General features: G+C 35.1%; 1 protein-coding gene across 5 annotated transcripts in view; it reads right to left on the reverse strand.

Moving 5' to 3' along the window:
- Positions 1-298: 298 nt before the first annotated feature.
- The window catches only part of LOC138701685 (mitochondrial glycine transporter-like), a 39,554-nt gene continuing 21,110 nt past the window's right edge, over positions 299-18,742 (reverse strand). Inside the window, exons 1-9 of one of the 5 annotated variants that reach the window (XM_069828847.1) lie at positions 11,325-11,434; positions 10,339-10,546; positions 9,111-9,229; positions 8,317-8,410; positions 7,000-7,176; positions 6,484-6,652; positions 4,812-4,978; positions 3,076-3,168; positions 299-2,654 (exon numbers count right to left, since the gene is read on the reverse strand). In XM_069828847.1, the coding sequence (XP_069684948.1) occupies positions 2,628-2,654; positions 3,076-3,168; positions 4,812-4,978; positions 6,484-6,652; positions 7,000-7,176; positions 8,317-8,410; positions 9,111-9,229; positions 10,339-10,404 (912 nt within the window). In that variant the 5' untranslated portion in view covers positions 10,405-10,546; positions 11,325-11,434 and the 3' untranslated portion in view covers positions 299-2,627. Of the gene's footprint in view, positions 2,655-3,075; positions 3,169-4,811; positions 4,979-6,483; positions 6,653-6,999; positions 7,177-8,316; positions 8,411-9,110; positions 9,230-10,338; positions 11,170-11,201; positions 11,435-18,742 lie in introns of those variants that run through there. The other 4 variants (XM_069828849.1, XM_069828851.1, XM_069828848.1 and 1 more) reach the window with 4 other exon arrangements.

Raw genomic sequence — 18,742 nt, forward strand, 5'->3', positions numbered from 1 at the left:
TGTAATAACCTAGATCATATATACTCAGATAGCTCGGCCTTATAGGCGTTGACGGTAACAACTTTTGTCAGGTTTATTATGCTGCCATCTAGTTCTTACATAAGGAGTCACGTCATAATTCCCATTTGAATTGCATTAGCGACTGTACTGCCATCTTGTGTTCGTTTACGGCAGATGGGTGGCGATCCTGGCAGTTGTTCTCTTCAAAGTGCTGCCGATTTTAACATAGGGTTGAGCTATCTGTTACATAATATATGATCTAGGGTAATAATAAGAAAGAAACGAGAATTTCAGAGAATCTCGCTAAGAAAAGTACTGTACCTTGTGTATTTAATTTTCATTGTTATACAGAAAATTATTGAAATATTATAAAAATAGCATTGAAAAAATTATAAAAACTATTCAAAATTACAGCCTCATTAGCATTGCAGTAAGCAGCTCCATATGCATGTCTGCTAATTCATTATTGTAAACGATAATAAATGGAGCAGCATATGATAGTGCTAATGAAGACGTAATTTTGAATGAAAACAAACTTCAGTTGGTTCCATGATAATGGAATAGCTGAAAAACACAAATTAAAGACATCCATTGATGATAATAAGGTAAATGAAGAGTTTTTACTTTTACTATGTTATCTTGATACGGAAGCATTTCTGGACACTATTTTATTACGAAAAAAATTTTAATTACATACACTCTATCACACCTGAAAATTAGGTATAGTTATTGTGAAATACCTTGTATATAAAACAGGTACAATAACAGCTGTGCAATATTAGGGCTGGTTCACAATAAACCAGGAATGGAAACTAGAACGAGAACGGAAATAGTGTTAAAATAAATGTATTTAAATGTGAGCGTTCACAATAGTTAATTGTGAATGGTCACATTTAAATACATTTATTTTAACAATATTTCTGTTCTCGGTTTATTGTGGACCAGTCTTTATTCTCAGAATTAAAGGAATCTTGTCGCAGTATCGTATTTATAATGGCCAATATTTTAGGACCATCAGTAATAGTTTCATTATTTGCTAGAACTGAATGAAATACAGGTTCTTTCCAACTGATGGCAACTACAGTGAGGTTAGCTGAGAACACTCAGGTTTTGCAGGAGCTGTTTCCCGCCAAAAGATGGCATGATCACCGGTAATGTGCATCTGCATTCTCAGCATGCAAGCTATTTCACTTTAGTTGTGTTGTGAGAAGAAGTCAGTGGTGAAAGTTGTAATCTTAAAAGTTTAAGTTCAGTTTAAAGTGCTCCGTGAAGGCTACTGTTGTAATGTGTGTGTGTGTGTGGTCTTTTATGCGCTACAAAAACCGTAGTCTAAATGGAGCAATAATGAACTAAGAAACTTAAGTATTTAGATTAAACTTGTTCAAACGCAACATTGTTCATCATAAATTTAAGTATTAGCTAGGCATCGAATTCTGGTATCATTTGTAACACTGAAAAAGCTAGCTGAACACTTTCAGTTGGAATATACCTTTATTTATTTCAGTACCTCAAGTTAAGAATGATGTAATACAGTTTATCATTAACACTAAGTCTCGTCCACTCTCTCCTTATGCAATATAATTACTATTAATTAAATACTGTTTTCTTTTTAACTATTACATAAATATATCCTGCTCGTCTCGTACAAAAATAATCTTTTATAACTTTAAAGTAGATATCAGCACAGCCACTTCATTTTCTTGTCATCCACAAGCACTACCTTCTAAGCTGTCCCCAGTCTCATAATGTTCTAACATTAAAACACATGCGTAGTAAAGTAATCGTTTCTTTGGTCTTCCAATATTTCTCCCTTCTGACAGATCTATAACTGACTAGTCATCAGTCATTCTTCTGTGCTCTTTCCATCCGTTTCTGTATTCCGTTATTTTGTCTGTTATGTTTGAAATAGTTTTTCATTTTTATGTAATTGTATCCTATACAATGTTTCTTAAAACCTCATTTATGTTACTTCTGTTTCTGTGTTTTAAGAGTTCTTGTGGAGAATTTACAGGGAATTCCTAAACCAGAGAAATTAATTCTCTCTTGATTGGTTCGTGTAGTAAAAGGTGATTTCGATATATTATTATTATTAATTAGACATAATCACTGCGAAGACAATTTTTCTTTCCATCAGTAAGGAACGAAACTTTGTTTGCAGCCAAATTACTCGATTTTTTTCAACTGACACATTCTGTATTCTATAATCTAATTAGTTTCGTTTTATGACAACACTAACAGAACCGTGTGTGACAGAAATGAAGTTCTAACTATCTATTACAGCCTCAATGTTCTATAAAACAGAAGAAGCCAGTATTTTCAGCCTTCATGTAGAAACCTTCTCCATAATGAAGATCTGATTTGTTTCATTAAAGCTATCTATTTGTATGAAGTTGCTACAAATGACCGGCGAAATGTCAAAAGGGTAAATGATAACGAAATATACTGATAACACTTCTGGAATCCGTTTCAAGTGCTGTGCTTGCATATTTGTGGTGGTTTCCACAAGGCTATTCATATTCTTGTCATTTCTATTTAACCTACATTGGTCTTGAGACATTTGTTAATTCGTTTGCTGTGCTAACATCTATACCGAGGACAGATGTAGTAAGAAAAGTTGTACAGAAGGTTCATTTCAAGCCAATACTTCTTGTAACCTGCAAAGATAAAAGGAGATATAAATAACACAACACATACATAAACAGATAAAGCACAACACATGATTACTATATTTACTGCATGATAATGCTAAAATTATTGTTCACATACGAAAACAAGGTCACGGATAGTGATAAAACTTTGCATATAGCTAATAATAGATTTGGTATGACAACTGTGTGGACTGTAATTGTTTGATCTGTATGCGTCAGACTGATTTAAAATCTTTAATTGCTTATTCTTCTGTAGGAAAAAATACATAATTAGTATCACGCACATCATCATCATGAATACGATTTGTGTGCATCTTGAACATGAACGTTAGTGGATATCATCAATCATGCACAGACTACTACTGGCCACCAGGGTGACCACTAAACAGAATAATTAATTATTAATAATTTTCCAATAATTTCTCACCTGTTCATATACTGTCCACGCCATTGCTGCCATCAGAGTTCTTCGCAACATTCTAGGCACTAATCCTTTGAAATAGCCTTTCATTCCATATCTCTATAAAAAAAAAACAAGAGACATTTGAGGACATGGTTTTCTTAAGGTACGGTCACATGTCGCTACTTTTGCAGCGCTGCAGTACAAACAACTGCGCAACTCTTGTACTGCGACGTGTGAACAACGGTGCAACCCGAAAAGTAGCGGCTGCCAAACCTGCTGCCCGCTACTTTTTCATGCTGCGCGCAGCTTAAAAGTAGCGACGTGTGAACAGGGTTCTCAGGGTTGTAGCCGCAGCATTTTTGATATCTGTTTTGTTGAAACTTTTGCTGCGGTTGCAACCAGTGTTTTCACCCAAATGTGCCAATGATACTTTTATTGTTTGGATATATTTTAATGTTAAATGTGATGAAAATAAATTATTTGTAACAGTTATTAAATACACAACACAGTCTGAGCATAATTGCTGACGACATAATTCATTTTTTAAATTTTCCGTAGTGTAGTTTCAAACAGGAGGGTTGCCAACATTGATTACGTGAATATGCTGTTGGTTATCATTTAAGTATATAGGCGTTTTTAAAAGCTTTATAGTAAAAATAATGTCAATTTCTGAATACTAGATACGACAGAAAAGCAAATAATAGATAAGGAAGCTTTCGCATGAGTTTCTTAATGCGAACATAACCACAAAATGTATATTGAGAAGTCAACATGGAGATGGAAACCTGCAGCATGACTGCGGCTGCAAAAGTAGCGCCTTGCATGTGAACAGACTTGCAACCTCCAGTTGCAACTTTTGCAGCACTCGGGTTGCTCAACATGAAAAGTAGCGTGCAGCGCGCTACTTTTGGCTTATGTGTGAACACGACACGCAAATTTTGCAGCTGCAGTACAAAAGTTGCGCAGCAAAAGTAGCGACATGTGATCGTACCTTTAGGTATGTTTAACCTATCTACTAACTACAATGGCTCTTCGATTATTATTTTTTTCAACAACTAATTGTCATTTTTGCCGGGTCATATACCAGTAGACCTACATTTCTCTTGGATGACCAACATTTATTTAATCTCGAACATTCAGGCACACTTTCGAGTGAGATTGTTTCGTTTTGTTAGCCTACTGTCCTTGCGACATAAGAGCATGTTAGCAGTTAATTTGATGTGAAAGTTAGTAAATGAACATGGCTCTTTTGAAAACATGCAAATAGACATTTACTATATTGAATTTTACAGCTTTTATGAAGTTTCTGTTAAAGTTCTATATGAAGTATAATGGATTTAATAATTTTTCATTGAAATACAGCGATTCATTTGCATTAAGAGATCATTTCTTTTAATACAACATTTTTGGAAGAAACTACTGCTATAACATGGATGTAAGTGATTTGATTATTGTCTTCTTACTAACAGTAACAGTTTTCTTAAATAATTAATGACTGTAATCAAAGCTCCATTGCAATTAGATAATTAACTATGTAAATGCGAACTGGTTCAAGAATGATTAATTCTTCTGCATACCCGTATTTCTTGCTCGCAACTAGATCCTATCCAGAAGAAAATCAATCCATATAACAGTTTCATATCCAAATTTCTAGCAGCTTGCCTTACGTGTTTCTTTCGCTTGTGGTTTTAAACATCTTTCAGCATTCTTAATACCTCCAATTTATTCATTATTTTATCAAACTAATATCATATACTTACTTTATGTACATAGATGAGTACACTATGAATTCCATTGAATTTTTCAGGATAAAGTTGCATCTTGGTTTTAATAACATCAGCAGGTTGGGTAACAATCGAAGCTAAGAGTCCAGCAAACAGACCACAAGAGAAATTGACAGGTGCTGCGAAGTTGGAGTGAAGCCATTCTGAAACATGAGGTAGAAAATGTTTATTATCTGATACTCAGAATTCTTGGACGTAAGTTATTTTAAATGTAGTTTAGATTGAATTCAATTACGAGTAGATTATAATGGGTATGGTATCAATAACTAACCTCGCTCACCATCTCAATCCCTGATATCTTTAGCAAAAGTTATTATACTATTAACCGGAACTTAGGAGAACCCTTTTCGTTTTATAACTCCTGATAATGTGATCTCTTAGCTGTAACAAGGCTTTGCACATATGTAATAAATTCCTGCACGATTCATATGCCTTTATATAAAAAGAATAGATCCCAATTTTATGTAGATGACTTTTCACCTCACAGTATTGAGTTAGCAAGTCAACAATTCATTTTGGGTATTTTCTGCTAGCTTGAGCACTTTAGAAGATCGACTTGTATTTTTTTTTAAGTACAATCTTTTGAATAACTGCAACCTTCAGTTGTTCTCCAGTGCTCTGTGTGGCATTAACGTAGTAAGTGTATTGTAAAAGAAATAATAATAATAATAATAATAATAATAATAATAATAATAATAATAATAATAATAATAATAATAATCCGTGGTGCTACAGCCTGTGGAGGGCCTAGACCGACCAGCCAGCTGCTGGCCTCATGCCCACATGCCGAAGCAGAGGTGGATGATAATCCAACCAGAATGGAGGTATTGTGTGGTTAGCATGATGATCCCCCCGGCCGTTATAGCTGGCATTCGCAACCAGATTTCGCTATCTATCACAGCTCCCCAAGTGCATCACGATGCTGGGTTGGCACCGGTCCCATACACTGGCCGAAATTTCATGAGAAAATTTCTTCCCCCATGAGGACTCGAACCAGCGCGCATTCCGTAACACCGGTCCTAGGCAGGATGCCTTAGACCACGATGCCATGGCGCGGGACAAAAGAAATTAAGAGTACATATTACGGTTCCTGGTAATTTTAAGAGTGCTGACACATACTGAATATTTCCTACCTTGAGAACGCATCGACACACCTGATATCTGCAGGATAGATTCAATGTTCCCTTAATGCCTTGTGCTCTTGATGAGTCATAAGCAGCCAGCTACAGACAATTATGTCTCGTACATGTGTGTCAAGCCATGTAGCCGCCTTGAAAAGAGCACGGCTTTCATGTGAACATATGTTGCCAATTATGCAAGAAATCTGTGAAAGTTTCGGGAAGTTTAAACTGTTTGATTCGGATATTATACATTCCCAGTGCGTCAATACATTAAATAATAAAAAATCGTGCATTAAAGGAAACAAGTTGTTCACGTGCTCTTACTGACTTAATGTCACTGTGTACATGTATAAAGGAAGACCTTTATTATTCATGGTTTTAATTACTGTTACTCCAAGTTCTGTGGGTATTATAATTACCGTGATATGATGAATATGAGTTGGCAAATAGAAAGGGAATGAATGGAATTCTGAAGTTATGTTTCACAAGTGCTGGTACATTACTGAAAAATATTGAGTTTAAATTACCTTGTGGGACATAACGTTTAGTTTGAGAGTAGAACATGAAGTACAGGCCAGAAAATGGTGCATCTCTCACAAGTGTTGGAACAAGGCCACAACAAAGACCTCGAACTCCTTCAGTACGATATATCACCCTCAATGCTTCCGTCATACCTCCATATTGATACACACCACTCTGAAAGATAAACAATTAAACTTGCAAGCTACGAAGAATATACAAGTTAGAAAAAGAGACTAATGAATATCACTGTAACAAAATAAATATGTTATAAGTGTGCCATTGAGGTGCATGCTGGCAGGAGGAGAGATCCCAGACCTTAATACTAATGATGATGTCCTTAGAACTATACTGTCTACTTGAAAAAGATATTCTACTTAATTTTATAAAAGCTGAATGGACCTTGAAGCAGTTGTGAAAGTTATATTACAATGAAAAATGTCGCCTTAGCTTGAATCCAGGCTCTTATGGTCATTAGTCTACCACTCTACGCAGTTCAGTGAACTAAAGTTAAATGAACTTACCTCGAATCTTGTTTTTATGACGGTAATTGGTATTAAACACACTCCACTCATTGACCTAGCAATCATTCCCAAAGCAACAGCTTCAAGTGGTCCAGGATCACCTGATGTCACGTTCGTTTTCAACCAGTGGAGGGAAGAGAAGTATAGACCAACTCCTGGCACACAGCGAGTTATAGACTGAAATAAAAATTCAGTACATCACTTACACTGTAAATTCATTGTAATTCTAAGTTCTTGGCTGTTATTCTTGTAGATAAACCCTAATCTACGAGCCAGTGAATTACAGTAATCTAAGGCTCTCATTCCAAAGAACTACGCCACACAAAGCAAGGCTTTATCAGTGAGAATAGCTAATGCTAGGGAGATGAAATATTATTCATTACTCTCCCTTTTATCACGTATCTTTTACCTAGTACGATTGTATTTGATATTTGTTGATCACAGTCTTTTATACATAGTTTTTTCTAAGAGGTCTTAGTGAGCAATCTTAAGCCTATCTGAATTGTGAGGTCTTTCATGGTTACTAAACGAAACATGCAACTAGTTACCGGTATGTAAAAGTTATGTTTGAGAACTTTACTTCAAGTCGAGAATGATTTCATGAAAAAATACATAGAAAAGATGAAGTTACTAGTATGGCATATTAAAAAAAGATCACCAAGTACAGAAGACAGCGAAAGTGTCTAAAAGACTGTTTCACAAGACTGTAAAGATATTTTTCGCAACTCCTAGAAAGTTTCATTAAGTGTCAAATATATATACACTACCAATCAAAAAGTTTTCGATCACCTATCACAATTATGGATTTGTGGTTAAAACAGGGATTTCGTTTTGAATATTCTATCATATCATAATGCTAAAGAGAGAAAATATTTATTTTGTTAGTCTATTTAGTTTTTCCGATGTGTTTGTACATTGAAATAAAGTATATAAGTAATTGTTTTCATAGCTGATCAAAAACTTTTGACTGGTAGTGTATGCTTTACGTATCGTGATTCTGAGAAGTGATTTGCTTCTCAGCTTGCAATAATACTCGTACTTTTACGAGCAAAAAATGTTTTCTGACAACTGTACAATGCAATTCGCTATTATTTACCATTCCATTAGAACTGCAGAGGCTATTCATCAAAGGTAAAGAGACTGACACGGTAATAATAAGGCACTTTTGAAATAAAAAATCTAGACCCTTTGGTGAGTGAGCAGTCATCTGCTGGATAAATGTGTTAAGTCTCAAATTTAAAATTCATGAAACAGATTGAAACTAACATCAAGTAAATTCCTTGTTGAAGAGAAGTCTTAATGAGGAATAAAACTTACAGGGGTCATGCCCTTCCACAGCCCAAAGACATGTTCTTTCTGGAGGATGTGTCCAATTATGGTCATCATACCACATGGCTGACCTGGTCTCGCTCTGTAAACAGTACATAATAATAATAATAATAATAATAATAATAATAATAATAATAATAATAATAGTAATAATAATAATAATAATAATAATTTCCTCCTGCTCGTGATTACTTTTTCTTTGACTCATTTAATTTCGACTGGAACGTGGTACCAGTGGTGTAGACTTCTTGATGATAAGTCCACAATTTAAGGCAACAAGCAAGACAAAGAACATACACAAATTTTATTTCAGAGATAATCAAGATTCGTCGTCTGAATCCAGATCCATTTAATTCATTGCAATGGTTCAAGATATAAGGATACATTTTAACATAAAATATTAACAGAGAAGTGCACTAGACTTATAATACTAGAATTAACAACATAACTATTCTTTATTGACATTTTATTTTGCGGTAAGTTACTAGTTAAGCAAGTAAAGCTTTTGGATGTGTCAGTCTATAACTTATCATATCACAAATATTGTCTAAATATTAGGCATATTTTATTTTCATTTTTAATTTTTACAAATGTTTTCGACATGAAATAGTCGTCTTCGAGTCTATTGGTTAAGATGTGCTGTATGTTGTTCTTGTAAATGAATGTATGAATTTAAAAAAATCATTTCAGTTGTAGTGCAAGTTAATTGTTTTTTTATTCTTTCTCTCTACTCGAAGTTAAATAGAAATAAATTATTTTTTTTTTGTGACTCCGATACTTACTCAAAACATTTAGAAGTTGAATTTTGGAGTCTAGTCTTGACCAGATCCAGAGGTTGGAATAGTATAGTGGAGAAAGTTCCAGAGAAAGACCCCACAAGAAATGACTTGAGCACGGGGTACTGTAACAAATAGAAAACATATTAAGATCAGGCAGACTATGTAATTACTTCAGTGATTAAAGCTAATGATGGCATTATTATTTTTTTTTTAACGACGCTCGCAACTGCCGAGGTTATATCAGCGTCACTAGTGTGCCGGAATTTTGTCCCGCAGGAGTTCTTTTACATGTCAGTAGATCTACTGACATGAGCCTGTCGCATTTAAGCATTATTATTATTATTATTATTAAAAAGTAGATACAAATTAGAATTAATTTAATGTTGTGAATAATTTTCAGAAGTACTGAATAAATTCTTGTCTCTGAAGGATTTCATTCTCCTTTGAGGCATACTCTAAGCATCTAAGCCCATAGGTCTACTACATGAGATATTGATATTCTGATGAGATGGGGTTAGCACGACACCAGGCCTCCATCTATAACAACACAGGAGGGACATTACAGTGACACAAACACATTCATGTCGCAGACGGGATTCGAATCCACAACTGCTTTCACGCTGAAGTAAATGTCAGGTAAATAGAAATGTAATATGAGGACTGTTTTACTAACACTTCAAAATTGAAGCATTGTATTTATGGGATTTGTTAATTTTTTTGCAATATTATATTCAATGCTAGCAGGTATTAATATGTTGTTTAAAGAAATCATAACTTAAATATATAAGTTAATTAACACGAACCATTAACAGGCTGCTTAATAGTATAAATATGAGATCTGAAGAAAATATTACATAAATGACTAGCATAAACATATAAAGAGCCACTGAGATAATGAACAAACATAATAGCCTATGCAGTGAGTTTGTATGTATACATACTTAGGTTGAATTGAAATATGTGGTAAGATGAGTAGGAATGCCATCGAACAGTTATGGTGTAAAATACCACAGAAAATAAACTTCAAGAAGTTTTAAAACTTGTAAGAGAAAAGGACAGTCAAAGGTAGAGACAGGATTATATATATTATAATCCATCACGTTAGAGATTATTTTTATTGTACGTTCATTATAACATCAAATTGGCATTGATGATACACACACCACACTATCATTCTCTTCTTCAATTTTTATAAAACTGTCAACTTTTCTTGCAGCCGTATGATACTCACATTGGATATAACATCCATTATGGAATTTTTATGAAGTATATCTTCCTCTGAGACAGTCTCTTGCATACAGACTGAAGTATATTTTTTCGGTGCTGTGTGACAGGGGGTTCGATAGCAAATAAAACTTCTCTCGCAACTCTTGAATACCAAACACCAAGTCGTGACACTTTTAAGCTTGAATCCTTTTTCACCAGCAGAGCTTCACGTGCTGGAGTCAAAATATTATACAGATAACTATACAGATTCAGATACTTCAAGACAGAAAACAACAGGGCTTTCTGCCGTGAATGAAAACCTTCGTATCGGAGTAGTCAGAATAATAAATAGGGTTCACACGATTTAGAAAAAGTTCAGTCATCTTCTGAGAGCTAGCAAAGTACACCATTAAGACTGACTGAAATATGCTACTGTCTGATATTCTGTGTGTTTCAACTAGCTCTAAGCTAGACTGTATACTGCTTGATTGATTAAATTAGATTCTTCTTCCGTATATCACAATTTAAATGAAACTGTTAAGTCCTTTTGAGAGAGAGAAAAAAAAATTTCAGAAAACCACAGTCAAAGTTGAAGTCAATTTAAAACACTGTCCTTTGCAAAATACGCCCCACAAAGTCTTGATAGATGAACCAGCCTCTCACTGGAATGCTAGCTTTAGAACTAATATCGCCACACAAGAAGTAAGCCCACATATACCATGCCTTATCAACGACCGAGAGGCTACATGCGTGTGACCCCGTGCAACTATCAACAATCCCTTATCTTATACGGACCCCAGCACAGAAAATATTATGCATAAAAATGTTACGGTACTTAATATTTAATTTATTACTAATATTGACATAACACTGAATTATTTTGTTTACTGTTGGTATTCATAACCTATACTCCAATTGTATAGTTTACTTTTCACTTATAAGATACACGAATGCTCAATATTTTGACAATATACGTGTCAAGTTCAATTTCACACGCAATATAATACGCACTTTAGTGTTAACCAAAAGAGTGATCCAATCAAAACTTTCTAGAAACTCTCCTCACATCCGATTCGTGAACAACTTCAATGGCGGCATCAAAGCAGCAGACGACATGTTTATTTTGTTTACCAGGTGTTCCTACCGATGACGTAACTGTTACAAGGTCAATTAGTTGAAGCATGAAAATTTGTGTATAACTCTGAAATATCTCGATTTAATAGCCAAAGTTATATTAATAAGATTCTTTAACCAGTTATATCTCTTATACTTTAATGCATTTTTAGCATTTATTGAAAATTTCATCGTCTATCATACATTTTCAAATTTTTCTGGACACATTGCGCATTCTTTTCTTATCTCTGACCAAATTATTATTAACTAGAATGATTTTATTCTATTTTCAAATGTTGGTACAATCACGTGATCCATGACAGGTATCAGAGCGGTTTTCAGATGGTTTCTGCGAATTTTAATATTACGTTATTTTTCGTCCATCATATAGAAAAATGGAGTTACATTAAAGCGTTATTATTGTTTAATAAAGAGATGAACTTTTGAGATATTATTTACATTAAAAACAAAGAATTTGTGCAGATAATTCAGTATTTTATGACGTTTCGTAATGACTTCGTGTTTGCTTCCATTGATTCTAGCATTCATTTGCTTTTCCTCCACATTCAAGAAATAAGTGAAAAGACAATTTAGCATGTCATATAATAATTCTACAGGAAGCCTACCAGTATTCAAAGGTTAGAATTCTATATTAGTTATTGTATTCGTGTAGATAATTTGATAATTTCTTAAAAACGGTGTACTAAATTGCAACTGCTCTGGATATGCATATAAACGAATTGTTTTTGTGGGACGACACGTCGTAAATGATGTCAAAATAATAAATAGTAGAAATACAAATAAATATTATATGTTTCCATATCATAGAATAAGGGAAAGCGAAGCTAGCGCACGGGAAGTTCAGGTGATTTGAAAGTGAAAACAGTCGAATTTATAGTCCCCCCCCCCCCCCGAGATAAGTTTAATATTTAAGGCACTATACTTCAGAGATCCATGGTAATATATTCTTAAAAGTCAAGTATTTTCTCTGGACCAGAAATACAAATTGAGTAAAACCACTTGAGCTTCCCGTGCACTAGTTTCTCTTAAGTGTAATTGTTACATAATATTTCAATTACAGTTTACATTTATCTTTAGCTTGGCAGAGATTCGATCCAACTTCAGTTCTATGTATGTTCTGCATAACAAAGTAATGTATGTACAAATTAGCCATTCAACCTAATTCGGAATATAATTTTGTTGGGGGGGGGGGGAGTAGCCCCTCCCCACACTTCCCATTTCGCTCCCAAACCACCATGGCACTTAATCCAGTCCAGTGGTCCAGTGAGATTAAGTTCGTGGAAAAACAACATAGCCTATGTAAAAGATGACCTATTAATAACATTTTGAAAAATAATTTAAAGTGGCTTTTTAGTATTCTTTATCTTTAGCATAGACTGTAACATCTGAAGCATGATGTCATTAAGATATGAACTTTTCTATAGCACGCGGCACTGAAACTTTCAACTTGAATTTTTTTAGATTCTCCGGTACGGGAATCTGTGACAGGTTATGTTAGATTAGCTTAGTTTAGGCTTTTCGTATGCCTTGGATATACGAATCTGTGGCTGGTTAGGTTAGGCTAGACTAGACTTGGCTTTTTGTATGGCTTGCATATACTAAGTGAAATGCAATGTGCATTTCGTGTTATATTTTGAAGTGTTCTACCTGTTTATTTCACGTGTTAAATATAATTAATCATGTTTAGATTATTTACACCGAACAATTCTTTCCAATTCTGACCTATTTTCTAATAGGTTTTCAAGTTTTTTTTTTCACTTCTTTTGTTAAAAAACGTTCAGTGTCGCGTGCTATAGAAAACCCAAGACGTGTTTCATGGTTTGCCTTTGTACCCGGTACACCGCTTCTATACCTAAAATTACCGATAATTTTAGTTATCCATTTGAATAATCCAAGTTGTCTGTATAGCCGAGATAGCCAACTGTAATATTGCGCAGTACGTAGGTACATGTTAATAACATACAGCACACATTTTTTCCGTACTAGTTACTGAAATGTTTTAGATTTGGGGTTATAAAATTGAGCGGAACGTATAGGCTTATGTACTTAGAATATATGCAAGTGAATCTTCGATCTCGCTAGAGAAGAAAAAGTAGTATACTGGAAAATATGATACTGAACTATACGTTTTTTTGGTAGATAATGTAGCGAGTTTTAGTAAGGCTGAGAATCAGTGAAGGGTTAGGTTTGGTTTGTTGAGGTTTTCGGTATGCCTAGAATATGTAATATTTTATTACGTCAACGTCGCCATCTTTGTTTCATCAGTCAGGTGTACTGCGGCTGTGTTGTATTCTTCAACAATCCTAAAACAGTACCGGTATTTAAATTATTGAAATAACCTCAAAATTGTAGCATGCAACTCTAAGGACAAGATGTGGCAAAACTGCGAGAGCTATAAACCCATCAAATCTGCTCCATATCTTTATTTGTTACATGCTCAACCGATGGTTTTCTAATTTTCACAAGAAATCATCACGTAACCCAGTGGTGCCACCATTATGATGCATTACGCAGGAAAACACTCCTTTCTTCGGTCCAGAGCAAATCTGTGTACCTATCTACCGAACAGCGTAGGCTACCATATGCAAGGCATACCAAAAGCGTGAAGAAAACAAACCTAACCTGTCACTAAACCTCGATCTTACGAAAAGTCGCACATTTATTTTTCCAGATGACATATGTTTTATATTATTGCATTGAAGTAATCTAATGAGGAACTACATATCCATTACATTAGTATATAGAAGCTCATTTTATGCGTTTCAATGGATATTGTAAAGAATATTTATAACATAATAACTGGAAATAAGAACATCTTACTTAAAAAATTATACACTGCATTATAAACGATAAAGTTTTCAATCTAGCGAGTCGTCGCCATTGTCATTTCCGTGTTGGGATTAGTGACCAATGACGGTTTTCCTCCATCTCCTGCTTAGCCTTTCGAAAGGTCCCTTAAGAGAAGTAATGAGAATTAGGGCCGTATTCAGGAACGTCACTTGAACTTCATTTTTACTTACATCCGACTTAAGTGGGTAGAAAATGCAGAATTTGTATTCAGAGTCACAACTTAACTTACACTTTAGTCGTAATTTAGCCAAAAGCTAGTAAGATATAAGAACATGAACCTTATACCTCACTTAGCGCTAGGCTATAATTTGCCTGAACAACAACTAATGAGACATTTATTCACTACCGGTACGATAAAGTTCCATGTATTGTGGGTCCCTATCCCCACGGCATGGCGCTTCCTCAGGTTGCGGATAGAGGAGACGGCCTCCAGATATGGAGGGTAGCTGTGAATATATTGAATAAGCAGTCGTGGACAGCCGATAAGGGGTGGTCCTCCAGCTTGGGGGTTGGGCGAAGGGCTAACAACCCATCACCGTAAAAAAACAGCTTGTTACGAATCCATGCAATAAGCCTCGGAATGGGACTGATTCTCTGGCACGACCACAGCAAAGTTAAGATGGGCAGGGCATGTAGCACGTATGGGCGAATCCAGAAATGCATATAGAGTGTTAGTTGAGAGACCGGAGGGAAAAAGACCTTTGGGGAAGCCGAGACATAGATGGGAGAATAATATTAAAATGGATTTGAGGGAGGTGGGATATGATGATAGAGACTGGATTAATCTTGCACAGGATAGGGACCGATGGTGGGTTTATGTGAGGGCAGCAATGAATTGCGGGTTCCTTAAAAGCCATTTGTAAGTAAGTAAGGTACGGTAAAGTTACGTTTAAGGAATAAAATGGATTTAGAAGATGACAATTTCCAAGAATTAATGAGTTATGCGTTCTGTGCCTATTATTTCCTTCTTTTTTTTCAAGTTATGCCTTTGTAATCATAACCTCAATCTTATCTCCAGTTTTATCAGTTTATTCCGAAGTCATGTAGGCTAGCATAAAAAGTATGTTAAATTTATTTCTCATATTATTATTATTATTATTATTATTATTATTATTATTATTATTATTATTATTTATTATTATCATCATCTGAAAATCAATGAAGAAGGAAGATCTGATTTTTTAAAATGGTTAACCTGTAAATATTTGTACGGTATACCGTAACATAATAGAGTTCGTACAATTTTATCTATAGTGTGTCCCAACAAGAACGCCGGATTTAATAATGTGAATGAATGCAACAAAAGAAATTTTGTACTGTTCAAGTATTTTCACATGCAACTGGGATTTAAAACTCCGTTTTCATTTTCTCATCACTAGATATGGGGAAAGGGGTAACTTGGAAATTGACAGTCACATAAAAATGCAAACATCTCTCTTGTTCTCCCTGTGTTCACTTTGTTTTCTTTGTCTTCGCTTTGTTCTCCTTAAGTTTTCCTTTTTCTTACTTTCTCCTCTTATCTCCTTATTTTCTCTTGTTTTCCTCTTGGTCCCCTTATATTCTCCTTGTTCTCATTGCCTTCCCTTATTCTCCTTGCTTTTCATTTGTTGTTATTGTCTTACCCTTGTTCTTTTATTATTCTCTTTGTTTTCCTGTTATGTTTGAAATCTTTTGTTTCGTTTTTCGCACCACGCTCACGTGATTCTACGTGAAGATATGCAGCATAATAAAACCACAGTCTAGTATATACAGTCATGAACCTCAATACGTAGTAAATATGCATCCATAGATAGTTGCTAACCACTAGGGTCGCTAATATCGCCTCATTACAGACAATGCGAAATAGTACCGGCACAGTCTATAGTTTCTAGCACCACAGTCTAGTATATGCAGTCACGAAGCTCAATACGTAGTAAATATGCATCCATAGATAGTTGCTAACCACTAGGATCGCTACTATCGTCTCATTACAGACAATGCACAGTCTATTGTTCCTAGCACCCTTACAACTCAAGCTTCGTGACTGTATATATTAGACTGTGCTAGCACCCTCACAACTCAAGCTTCGTGACTGTAGGATACTAGACTGTGATAAAACTATGCACCTGTCGATAATACTGGATCTTTTATATATATATATATATATATATATATATATATATATATATATATATATATAGAAGAAACTTGTTTGCTTATTCTCTCACAAAATTTTGTGTGTGCATGTCTATTTCAAGATTTTTTTTATGTGACAAACTTCTATGTCATAAGCGGAATTCAAATTTGCGTTCTAGTATACATTTTATAAATTTAGTTAGTAAAATGACCCACAGAATGTCTTCTGTTAATATATCGTGAAACTTATTAATAGGCCTACATTATTATTATTCGGATATAAATATTAATGACGACGACTTTGACCGTTACCTATATTGTCATACAACCTCCCACTACTCAAGGGCATATTCTTCTTGCACTGCGCAGTTTCATTACTGGCCACTAACCCATCACGTGGAATCAGAAGTCTTTTTACTGCCATGAAATGTTCAAGATTACAGACGACTTGTTCATTAGTGATAATTAATGTATTTTATGTGTCACAAGTTGGAGTTAGTGCAAGAAGTAACTATCTTCCATATTGCATTTGGAAATTCTCAGTCGGCTGTGTTTGAAGTGGACGTAATGCGTAATTCATCGTAGTACCTACAATTTCTTTCAGAACAGTCTCGGTAGCTACATTTAAAACACTGTCTTCGAATTTCTTTGTGAAGACTTAACACCGAAAAAATAGTTAAAACTCAGTATGAAACTGGTATTACATAGGCTTTTGAATAACAAAAGTTTCTCCCTTCCTAGCGTTCTCGAGGTTCTATTCTCGGAAAGAAAGAAAACGTATTTACTTTTTCTTGCCTTTTCCTAATGAATTATTTAACGATGTTGAATATCTAACGTCCATGGAATTTGTAATAGCGAGGCAAGTCTGAGGATATGCCATGGAATTGCCTGACATTCGTTTTAGACTTATGTTGGCCACTTGGCCATAGAATGCCGCTGCTTGTGAATGTCTATTGTTTGTTCATATATTACAAAATGACGATGAAAATAGACGAGAAAGCCCAAGTCATTGAAGGTTGATTGTTAATAATATGAATAATAATATGAATAATAGTCACTTATTAGCCTATGTAGCCACCGGCATAGCTGAGTAGGCAGATGTGTTTGCCCTCTAATCCGGAGCTGCGCTTGGGCGTGACTTCGATTTCCGCTTGGTTCATTAACTGGTTGCTTTTTTTCCCGAGGTTTCCCCAACCTTAAGACGAATGCCAAGTAATCTACGGCGAATCCTCGGACTCATCTCGCCAAATTCCATCTCGGTATACTAATTCCATCGGCGCTAAATAACCTAGTAGTTGGTACAGCGTCGTTAAATAACCAACTAAAAATTGCATACAGTGAATGCAAAAAGTATTCGTACTCTTAGAAAATTCAGATTATAATACTCTTTAAGGAGACTCGCAAGATCTGAGAATACAATAATGCACTAATTATGAATAGTGAATTCTGACGTTCACAAAATACTATCTATAAAAATAACAAAAGTAGTACAATATTTGGAAAATTAAATAAAACTCTATAATAATACATAAGTCGGCACAACAAGTGATGGTACACCTGTAGTAATAATATTAAAAGAAGAAGTGGAGGGGGTGGTCTTGCCAATACTCGTTTGTGTGCCTCTGTGTGTGCAGCAGTGACAGGGAGAGAGCTCCGTCATCAGTGGATGAAGAGCTGAAACGTCAAAATGGGAAGCAACCGTAGAGAAACAAGTGAGTAGACAAAAGTTATTATTAAACTGCATAACCTATGAAAATCGTTACGTGAAATATCAGAACTTGTTGGGAGACCTCAGTCTACTATCCAATCAATTATTGATAGGTTCTGCGTATCAAAGACCGTGAAAAACAAGCCAAGAACTGGACGACCTAAAGTTCTAACCGAACATGATGAGCGCGTGATCATCAAGGAAATTTAAAAAATCCCAAGATTAGTGCAGTAAATATTACCGCAGATCTGGAAAGACGAGGTGTGAAAGTTTCAGCCAGCACAACCATGGTTATCATGGTCGCGTAGCCCGGAATAGGTGAGTAAGAAAAATCACGTAAAAGATTAAGTTTAACGAAAGAATACCAAGATAAAGTGATGGACTATTGGAAAAAAGTAATCTTTCCGGATTAAAGCAAATTTAATGTTTTTGGTTCGGATGGGAGACGTATGGTGTGGCGACAAAAGAATACAGAAATGGATCCTGAACACCTTGTGCCAACAGTAAAACTTAGAGGCGGGTCAGTGCTAGTTTGTGGGTGTATGAGTACCTCGGGCGTGGGTAGACTGCATTTTATCGATAGTGTGATGGACCACAAAAAGTAATTATGTGAACATTTTAA

Source organism: Periplaneta americana, chromosome 6 (genome assembly GCF_040183065.1).
Source record: "Periplaneta americana isolate PAMFEO1 chromosome 6, P.americana_PAMFEO1_priV1, whole genome shotgun sequence".
NCBI classification, from domain to species: Eukaryota; Metazoa; Arthropoda; class Insecta; order Blattodea; family Blattidae; genus Periplaneta; species Periplaneta americana.